Genomic DNA, 11,537 nt, shown 5'->3' with positions numbered 1-11,537 from the left:
GAGTCCAATTCATTTTTTATCTCATATGGAGTTAAACTCTTTAAATGAAAATGTTTGATTACCGCTCTGAACTCGTTTTTTTTTCATTTTTCTTAACGAACATTTTTTTTTTCAATTGGTTATAAAAACACCTAAACTCGGAAGATGTGGACTGTGACTGCACCATATATCTAGTCGGGAGTGGTGCTGACTGAAATCAGATGATTTGGAGCGATTCGCGCGCCATCTGTTGGTCATTCTAAGGACTTATTGAACTACCCTCGTACTCCAAGAATTTCACTCGGTTATAGGGTGTCATAAACGAAAAATATCCTCATTTTGAAAAATTAATTTCAAGAGAATATTTAAAAAGAATTTAAAAGATTCATGAAGTTTTCCAAAAATAATCTTGAACATTTAAGGATAAGTTTTTTAATTTTGCAGTACTTAAAATTTGTATAGAAAACTAAATTATTTCAACACATATTTAGAAATATTGTAATTTTGGAAATATTCCACAATAGAAAAAACGTATTATCATTAAAAATTCAAAAGAATTAAAATTACATTATTTCTAATTAAAAGCCTTTAAAATTAAATACTTGAAATTTGAAAATGTTTTAATAAAATCATTTTCATCTCAAAGCGACTAAAATTTAATAATTTAAAATTGAAAACTAAACTTAATGTTTCAAACCATACGAAAAGAGAAATGCTAGAATTTAAAATTATTATTACACATAAAATTGTAATTTAACATTTAAATTTATATCAATTTTCCTAAAGCATAACAAAATTTTATATGATTTTCATCGCTAAAAAGAAATAAACTTTACAATTGAATTATTTAAAAAAAAAGAAAATGTAGTTGTAAATGTAAAACATTAAAAATGGAAAATTTCGTCTGTGATACATGGAAAATTCAACGAATGTGGAATTTATTTAAAACTGAAAAAATTTAGTTATCCAGAATTGTTATATTAAAACTTTTTTATACTCAAATGCTTTCAAATTTCAATTCCTGTAAGTAAATTTTATAAGCGTAAAAATTTTAAAAATTTGAATTGTTAAGTATACTTTCCAAAATTCAACAATTTCAATTTTAATTACAAAATTTAAACTTATAAATGAAAAAAATTGGAAATTTACCGTTCAAAATGAAAAGGAATAAAAATTATTTTACTTCTCAATAAAAGCGTTTAAAATTGAATGAGTATGGTTTCTGACTAAAATTGCGAAAATAGAACAATTTCAAAATTTTCCAAATTTTCAAAATTGAAAAATTTCAGATTAATTTTTTTTAATTGGATTGGAATTTTTAATTTTTCAATTGAAATAATATTCAATTGAAAACAAATAAAATTAACAATTTGAAACTAAAAAATAAATTGAATGTTTCAAAGCTTACGTAATGAACATAATTTTAAATGTAAAACATTCAAAATGTATAATTAAAGCAATTTTCACATTTTTAATTATGCTATTTCAACATTTTAATTTCAATTGCAAATTTGAGTCCCGTCAAAGAAAAAATAAAAATTTATTGTTTAACATGAAAGTTCAGAACTAAAAAAGCTGTAGTCATTAAAAATTAAAAAAATTATTCAATTACGGAGGATTCAATTTCTAATAGCTTAATTTTAAACTATTTCAATTTTTTACTACCAAATTTTTTCTTAAAATTTCCAATTGCTTAATTTCCAATACTTCAATTAGAATTATTATTTATTCTTGAAATCTTCTAATCAAATATTTTTCAATATCAAACTGATTAATTTTTTTCAAATGTTGAGTTAGACATCGGACAATTTTAAGATATTACATTCAAAAAAATTGTTATAAAACAATAATATCATAAAATTAAAATTAAATTGAATTTAATTTAATTAAAATTAAAATTATAAAAATAATAATTTAATAAAATAAGATTTTTATTTCCTAACGTTAAAAATATCAACAATTTAAACATCCATTATCAAACAAATTTTGTAATATTAAGAGCTTTTCATATTTTTCAAATAATAATTAATAATTTAGAATTATTTTGAATCAAAGAATCTCCAAATTCAATCAATTCAGTTTAAAATTTAAAAAAAAGGACAAATTCACAATCTTTAAATTTTAATTTTTTCAGGCTCTGTTAAAAAGTAATTTTTTGGTTGAAGTTTTATTACTTTAGTTGAAAATGTATTTCTATGGCTGACAATTTAACTATTCTATGCAAAAATTCGCTTTTTTGTTAAAAATTAAATTTGGAAATTCAATTTTTTTCATCTAAAAATTTAACTATTCCAATCTTGGTTGAAAATTAATTTTTTTAGTTGAAAATTTAACAATTTTGTTGAAACATCGTTTTCTTTTAGTAGATGTTTACCCTTTTTAATTAGAATTTTTAATTTTAGTTTGAAATTTATATATTTTTTTAAAGTTGGTCTTTTTAGTAGAAACTTAATCTGTCATTTTTTGGTTCAAAATTTATCTTCATCAGTTGAAAATTGAACTATTTAGTAAGAAAAATATAGAATGTTATCAAAACACTTATCACAAATTTTAATTTTGAGCCAAAAATCTTGAATTTTTAACAATAAAACTGAATAGTTTATAGTCCAACTAAAAAAGAATTTAAATATTTTTAAAAAACAATTAAATTTAAATCAAACAGACCAACTAGCCATGAAATACTTAATTTTTCAGTTTAAAAATTAATTTAAAAAAATTATATTATAAATTAAACAGTTAATTTTTCATAGAAAGAAATAAATTCACAACTAAAAAAAAAAATTGTAACAAAAAATGAAATATTTCAATTTTAAGTTAAAAACATAATTATGAATAACAAAAAGGGGATTCGAACCAAATACTTAAATTTTCAAACTAAAAATAATGAACTTTCAGCAAAAAAATAAATTTGTATACAAGATGATTTTCTACCAATAAGTCGAACTTTCAACTAAAAAATTAATTTTTAACCAGAAACAAGTTTCTAACATCGTAGTTAATTTTTTTACAAAGTAATTAAATTTGTAACCAAACAAATTAATTTGGGACCAAAATAAGTGAATTTACAAGCAAGAACAATAATTTTATTTAAAAAAGTCCATTATCAAACACATCATTGAGTTTTCAAAGAATAAGATAATTTTTGAAGAAAATAAAAATGAATTTTTATAAACCAAAAAATATAAAAAAAAAATATTTTAAATTAAAATCCATTCAGTTGAACAAAAACTGACGATTGCTCATTAAAGTAGGAAAATTTTAAATAAAAAAGATCAGCTTTTATTTAAAAATAAAAAGATTAAGTTAATAAACGACAAATTTTTAACCAAAGAGAAGAGACTGATACCCATAAAATTTTAATCGAAAACAGTTGAATTAACAAAAATTTTATTACATTTTTTCTGAAAAAACATCTTCTCCCTTCGGTCCGCTTGGAATCGAAACAGAGAAATTCAGATTGCAAGTCGGGTGCTTTCCTATTAAGCTACTAGTGAAGCCAAGAGAAGAACTCTTTGTCATAAATACATGCATTAATATAATATGTGTTACAATTAAAATTTGTCAAGGAATCTGTATTGTCATCAGAGAATAACAGAAATTCTTAACGTCTTTTTAGACTAGATGGAGATATGAATTTAAAAAAATCTTAAATTAAATTGTTTCTGAAAAAAGATATTCTCTTTTCAAAGAATCAATATTATCATCAGAAAAGAAAAGAATTTCTTAACGTCTTTTCATACTAGATCAAGCTATTAATTTGAAAAAAAAATTTTAAAAATATTTAAAAAAAGATCTCCTTTCGCGAAGAAATTTAATCTTTATGTTTAGCGGAACGAAAAAAGAAGATCTTTTTTCAGAAAAAAATTTAATTAAGAAAAATTTTAATTCATAGGACCATCTAGTCTGAAAAAATGTTGTTTAGCATTTTTTCAGATGGGTTTTCAGATGGATTTTTTCAGATGATAGCACAGATTCCTTGATAACTTAAAAAAGCGTTTTTTCTCCAAAATAGTTGGGTTTTCAATTTAAAAATTATTTTTTTTTTACTATAAGAAATAGAAAACTTTTGAAAAAATATACTTCGAAACTTTCAATCAGTAAACAATAATGTTAAGTTTGTGAAATTCAGAACTATGCAAAAAACTAACAGTTCTTAAAATATTAATTTTTTTGTTTTTGAACTGAATGACTGACACTTTGACTTTATTTTGCAAATGAACTATAAACTTTTATTATTAATTTGTATAAGAAAGCTATTTTTCATATATTAAATTAAAATGTTTGCTCAGTGTGCAGACATCTTTCCAGCTGACGTCACATCTTGAAATACTAATGAGATTACCAGCGCGACGCATGCGCACTGCGCAGTAACTAGGGGTTAGAGGTCATGCAAACTTGAGAACGTTAGAGGCAGTGATCCCAACTTTTGAATGTTCAGCTATTGCGCTTGCCCGACGCAGCGACCGTTATTGGTTGCTTTCGGCGAGCGATTCAAACCGGATATAATTAACAATTATTGAAATTTAATATACACCCATTATAAAGTGCACATTAATATCAGAAATGCCTTGAATTATGATTGATGAACAGAAAAAAATAAAAACGCCTATATTTTTTAATGAATGGTTTTTTTTTAGTTCCAAAGACTAAATTATATTTTATCAACTAATATTTAACTGAATATATTTCTAAAATTTAATATAATATGTATGAATATTTGCATAATTTTATGTACAAATTTCCATTATAAAAAACAATCATACTAGATAAATACCTGAAAACAACGTTTTGAGCTGATAATAGTTCTTCTTAATTCAGAAACGGCACATAATGACGCGCATAAGAAGAAAAAATGAAAAAATCATCATTGTTCATAATAAAAATTGAGCCAGTGTCTACAAGTACCAAAAGAATTTGACTACTAGCACCAAAATTTCGATATAGATACGACTTATTAAATAAACATTTTTGTTCTTTAAAAACCTTCGTTAATGTAATATAAATTCATCTTTTGAATTGAAATAAAATGTGCTATTATATAAAAAATCTACTCGTTGGTATTTTTTTAATCTTAAATCTCCAGTTAAGAAATTGCTTATATTTATGTAGATTTTATAGTAATGATATTGCTTAATTTCAATAATTGCCAATTGAACCCGTTTTGAATCGCGCGCCAACAGCGATTAATGAGAGTCGCCGCGCCGGGCAAGCGCAGTAACTCAACATGCCAATGTTGGCATCACTGTAGAAATCTTGTCACTGCGCATCGCGATTAGTCCGGAACCAGAAGTCCTCATAAAGAGCGCAAAGTTTGATTTGTTCAATTCATCTATTGAAATATATACGACTGATTTAATTCAACTCGGTTTTAGACGACAATACACCGATAAATCCTGTTTATTGGTGTTTAGGAATAATAATAAATATCCAGAACAAAACTAATTTTACCAAAAAATAAGAATTTTTAATAAAATTCCTGAATTTTCAACTGAAATAGGTACCTTTCGAACATAAAATCGAATGGTTTAATTTTTGGTTAGAAGAATTAATATTTTCAACCAAAAATGACAATTTTTCAACAAAATACATGAATTTTTCACCAAAAAGTTAAATTTTCAACCAATAATGGTATTTAAACAAATAAAAAATTTATATTTTCATGTAAGAAAATTAATTTTCACTAAAAAAAATTAATTTTCTAATAAAATGATGAATTTTTAACCAAAAAGATTAATTTTCTATCAAGAAAGTCGAACTTTCAATTAAAAATAGGATGAATTTAACATTTTAAACCAAAGATTAAAAAAATTTGTCTACTAAATCTTCAAGAAAAAAGATGAATTTGAACTAAAATTTTGGATTTTGTCTACAAAAAATGAATTAGTAACAAACTGGTTGAAATTCTTACCAAAAAGATCAACTATTTACCAAAAAAGACAAATCTCTAAAAAAATGTATGAAAGATTTAACCAGAAAGACCAATTTTCTACACACGAAAAAAATATTTTTATTAAACATGATAAATCTTTACCCCAAAAACCGAATTTCTAACCAAATAGTTGAATTTTTAACCATAAAGATGAATTTCTAACGAAGAAGATTTTTTTCTATCTAAAAGACAAATTTTCAATAACAGAAAGAAAGTGTTAACTAAAATTATTAATATTTTACTAACAAAAATAACTTTTGACAAAATACATTCATTTTCAATCAAATGGTTCACTTTGTATCTAAAAAACATAACTTTTAAACAAAAAACCAAAAAGACGAATTTTCAACCAGAGAAATAAATTTTTAATCAAGAATATTATTGTTTCATAAAAAAAAACACATTTTCCACTAAATATTCGTTTATGAATTTTCAACAAAATAGTTTAAATTTCAAAATGTAAATTTTAAATTAAACATAAAATAGTTAAACATTCAGTTAAAAAAAATGTTTTTAAACAAAAGAAGACGAATTTTCAACAAAATAAATCAATTTTAAACGAAAGAAATACATTTTTAATGAAAATGATGTACCTTTCACCCAAGAAAATGAATTTTCTACTACGAATCTTAATCTTTTACCAACAAAATTAACCTTGGGAAAAATACATTAATTTTTAACCAAATAATCGAACTTTCAACCATAAAAGATCGCTTTTCAACCAAATGTCGAATAATTAAATTAACACTTAAAAAAATTACTTTTCAATTAAACAAAGAACGAGTTTCCAACAAAATATTGTAACCAAGAATATTAAATTTCCACTAAAAAACACTAAATTTAACAAAATATTTCAATTTTCCTAACAAGATTAATTTTCTCCTAAAAAAGACATATTTTAATAAAAATACCTGAATTTTTAACGAACAAAACTAACTTTCAAACACCAAATGGAATAGTTATTTCTCAATATTTCTATTTTCATATATTTCATAAAATTTTGACATAAACATATCAAAACCCTATGAAATATATAAAAATAGAATTATTGACAAAAAACAACTATTTTATTGTGTGTTTAAAAGTTAAGATTTGTTAGTTCAATTTAACTGTTCCATTTATAGTTCAAAATTTATCTTTTTTAGCAGACCATTCTTTTATTTTGTTAAAATTAGTGTTTTTGGTAGAAAATAATTTTGTTGGTTACAATATTTTGTTCAAAACTGTTCCTTTGTTTAATTGAAGATTATTTTTGTTTTTAATGCAAATCTAATTATTCGACATTTGGTTGAAAAGTGACCTTTTGTAGTTGAAAATTCAATTATTCAGTTAAAAATTGATGTGGTTTTTCCACAGTTAATTTTTTTGGTAAGAGATTAATGTTCGTAGAGGAAAATTCATTTTCTTGGGTAAAATATTCATCATTTTTATTAAAAATTGATGTTTTTGGCTAGAAATTAATTTATTTTGTTAAAAAATTATCTTTTTGATTAAAAACATTTTTAACTGTAATTTTAACAATTCTATGTTTGATTTAATATACACATTTAGAAAATTCAACTATTTTCTTGAAAATTAAAAAATGTATTTAGTTGAAAATGCGTTTTTTTTGGTGAAACATTAATATTCTTGTTTAAAAATGTATTTATTCGATTCAAAATTCAACTACTTCATTGAAAATTCATTTTTAGGATAAAAATGATTTGTTTTGCTTTGTTAACACCTGAACTATTTTGTTGAAAATTCTTCGCTTGTTGGTTGAAAATAATTTCTATAACTAAAAATTAACATATTCACTTTTTGGTTGAAAATTAATATTTTTTAGTTAAAAACTCAACTATTTAAATAAAATCCATGTATATTGTAGAAAATTAATGTTTGTGTTTGAAAATTCATCTTTTTGGTTGAAAGTGCGTCTTTTTTGGTAATAATTTAATGTTTTTAGTCTATTCCATTTTCAGGTTTAAAATTCTATTTTTCAGTTGAAAATTTAAACTATTTGATTAAAAACTAATTTATTATGACAAAAGTTAATTTTTTTGTTGAAAATTAATCTACGTAGTTTAAAATTCATCCTTTTGGTTGGAAATTCGTCATTTTCTGGTAGACAAATGTTTCTGTTTGGCTGAAAATTCATCTTTTTTGTTATAAATTCAACTTTTTAGTGTAAAATTTTTGGTATAATATTCATATCATTAGTCTATTCGCTTTTTGGTTTAAAAATGATCTTTTTTAGTTAGAAATTTAATCAAAAAAAAAAAAAAAAGAAAACGATTGGATTGAAAATTAATTAATTTCATCAAAACTTAATTTTTTGTAGAAAATCAATCCACCTGATTAAAAAATCATCTTTTTGGTTGAAAATTGGTCTTTTTTGGTAGAAAATTAATCAATTTGTTTGAAGATTTACCATATAAGTAAGAAATTAATTTTTTTCGTTGAAAATTAATTTTCTTAATTGAAAATATAACTAGTCCTTTTTTGATCGAAAATTGATCTTTTTTAGTTAAAAATTCATGTCTTTTGTTTAAAAATAGTCTTTTTTTGTTAAAAAATATTGTGTTTCGTTGAGAACTCACATATTTGGTTAAAAGTAATTTTTTGTTGAAAATTTACCATTTTAATTACAACACGATTTATGAGTGTATTGTCATTTAAACGTGAACGTGTATCCGAATTTCGCGCCGTTTATGAAAACTGGTTCCGGACTAATCGCGATGCGCAGTGACAAGTCTGTGACTGGTTTTCTGCAAACCACAACAATGTTCTCATTTTTGTTTTGCTTTTCGTGAATAAGCAAAACAATTCACGAGTGAAAATAAGTTAACATGTGCCTAATTTTTCTTCAAAATTAAACGTCTCCTAAAAATAAAGAATATGGCACACAGAGCTCTAATGGGATTAAACAAACACATAATTCGAAACATTTGCAAAAATGAGCAGCGATTCAAGTACCTTCTCGTTCTCGATTTTGAAGCAACTTGCGAGAAAAACTCTCTCATAAATCCACAAGAGATTATAGAATTTCCATGTGTGGCAGTTTCCACCGAAGATTGGCAAGTGAAAGACATTTTCCACCAGTATGTCAAGCCCAGAGTGCATCCTAACCTCTCACCCTTTTGCACCGATCTCACCGGAATCATGCAAGAAATAGTCGAAAATCAGCCCTACTTTCCCGAGGTTTTGTCCAGTTTTTCGAATTGGATCAACGAAGGAGGGTATTTTTTGGAAAGAGGGAAAAGTGCTTTCGTAACGTGTGGTGACTGGGATTTAAACGTGATGATTCGTTCGCACTGTGCGACGGAAAAGTTAAAAGTGCCCGAATATTTCAACGAATGGATCAATTTGAAGAGAGTTTTTTGCGATGCCACGAAAATTTTTCCTCGTGGCATCACAGCAATGCTTATACACTTGAATCTCCCAAAAATCGGCAGACTCCACTCTGGAATCGACGATGTGCAGAATATGGTTAATGTTATCAGAAAGTTGGCTACTCGGCATAACGTTCAATTTGAAATTACATCCGGAGTGAATATTCCGGCTGTTCCTGTTTATCAACGCAAAAGGCAATAATGTACGGAGGAGAATGTAAATATTGTTTAATTAAATATACAGTTTATACAAAACCGTTTTGAGTAATGAGACTGAAACTAATAACATTCAGTGTGCGACGATTATTCTTTTAATCGTGATTTTAATGATTTTAGAGAACAACACAATTATTTATTAAAAATAAATGTTAGATTCAGTCTCGGTTGTGTTAACTATTTATTTTCTACCTTTTTATTTTATTAAGGGGGGTTCCTACTTTGTTGGATCAAAAAAATCGTTTTTTTTCTTTTTGCATTTTTGGATAGGTATATGTTTCAAAAATATACCTGGAAAATTTCAAGTCAAAATATCAAAAATTTCGTTCCGATTTTAAGCTTGTATGGACCTGGAATAGCTGACGAGGCGTAAGTACTCTCATTTTCTGAACTTTATTTAAACAAATGATTGTTGTAAATCTGATGTCAAATTCGTGATTTCTGACCGCTTGAACTATGAAAGCCATATTAATCTTGGAAAAAAGTAATGTTGCAATATTTTTTATTAAATAAATTGTTTGAATAATTTTTTATTGCAAAAATATTACAAGATTTAAAACCAGTGATATGGAAAGCATATGCATAATTAAAAAATTGTTTAAACAAATGAATGTTGCAAATTTGATGGCAGATTTGAAATCGTCGACCCAGAAAACATACGAAATGATGAATAAGTGTAATTATAGCGCAAAATTTCAACATAATTTTTTGCGTTTTTTATGAAAAACGTTGAACGCGTTTTTTTCAAAACCACGTTTTCCGTGTTGGTGGAAGTCCCACAAGGCGCAAAAAATGAGCAATCGCTATGAAACTTTTTTGACATATTCTCAGAAGGTGTCCGCACAAAGTAGACTACAATCATCAAAAAATATTAAAAATTGTTTGTTTGAAAAAATAATTAGTAGCAAAAAAAAGTGAAAAAAATCAATTTTTTTTTTTCAAAATCTCATAACTTCCTCATTTTTCATTTTTTTTTCTTTATTCTAGAATTTAGAAAGATTTGAAAATAAATTAATAAAAATTCAGGGTGAATAACAGATCGATTTTTTTTTAAATGAAAAATGCTTCATTGATTTCAGTCAAATTCACAGGAATTCAAGAAAATTAAAAAGAATTGAAGGTTAAATAAAAAATTCCAGAGGCTTTTCAATCAATTAAAATGAGTGGAAAAAAATTAATTGATTTGAGTAAAATTGAAGTGAATTTAAAAGGATTCAGGCAGAATTTAAAAAATCTAAGGAAGTACGAAGATTTCAGAAGAAATTAATAAGAATTTGCGGCGAATTCCAAACAAAAACAAATAAATTAAAGAAGAAAAAATCAAAAATATTAAATTGACTTAAGTAAAATTCACAGGAATTCAAGAAAACTTAAAAGAATGTAAGAATAAATAAAAAAAATCCAGATAATTTAAAATGAATCGATAAAATCCAAAACATTCCATTGATTTGACTAAAATTAAAGTGAATTTAAAACTTCCAAAATTTATGTGAATTCACAGGTATTCAAGATTTAAAAAATTTAAGGATAAATAAAAAATTTAAGAAAATTTTAAATAAATTAAAATGAATTGGAACAAAATGCAAATTATTCCATTGATTTGAGTAAAATCTAAGTGAATTTAGAATAATTCTAAAGAATTGAGAAAGATTTGAGGATAAATTAATAAAATTTCAGGGTGAATTACAAATAAACTTGTTTTAAATCCAAAATATTCCATTGACTTCAGTAAAATATTAATAAACTCGGAATAATTCAAGTAAATTTAAAAGGATTCAGGAAGAATTTAAAATATCTAGGGAATTACATCCATTTCAAAAGAAATTATTAAGAATTAACGGCAAATTTCGAACAAGCACAAATAAATTGAAAATTAAATCAAAAATATTTCATGACTTCAGTGAAATTCACAGGAATTCATGAAAATTAAAATGAATTTGAGGATAAATACAAAAATTAAGAAAATTTTAAATAAATTAAAATTAATTGAAAGAAATGCAAAACTTTCCTTTGATTGGAGTAAAATTGAAATGAATTTAAAA

The 11,537-nt window shown here is 24.4% G+C and overlaps 1 protein-coding gene across 1 annotated transcript; it reads left to right on the top strand.

The window, feature by feature from the left end:
* The first annotated feature begins 8,652 nt into the window (after positions 1 to 8,652).
* On the top strand, positions 8,653 to 9,534 carry LOC117174374 (ERI1 exoribonuclease 3). The gene has a single exon (XM_033363444.1). It carries the CDS (start codon positions 8,786 to 8,788, stop codon positions 9,479 to 9,481), a length of 696 nt encoding a protein of 231 aa, XP_033219335.1. The 5' UTR covers positions 8,653 to 8,785; the 3' UTR covers positions 9,482 to 9,534.
* The last annotated feature ends 2,003 nt before the right edge of the window (positions 9,535 to 11,537 follow it).

The sequence above is a fragment of the Belonocnema kinseyi genome, chromosome 6, assembly GCF_010883055.1.
Source record: "Belonocnema kinseyi isolate 2016_QV_RU_SX_M_011 chromosome 6, B_treatae_v1, whole genome shotgun sequence".
Classification (NCBI taxonomy): Eukaryota; Metazoa; Arthropoda; class Insecta; order Hymenoptera; family Cynipidae; genus Belonocnema; species Belonocnema kinseyi.
Note: the sequence above shows the minus strand (reverse complement) of the source record. Positions and strands in the feature narration are given on the sequence as shown.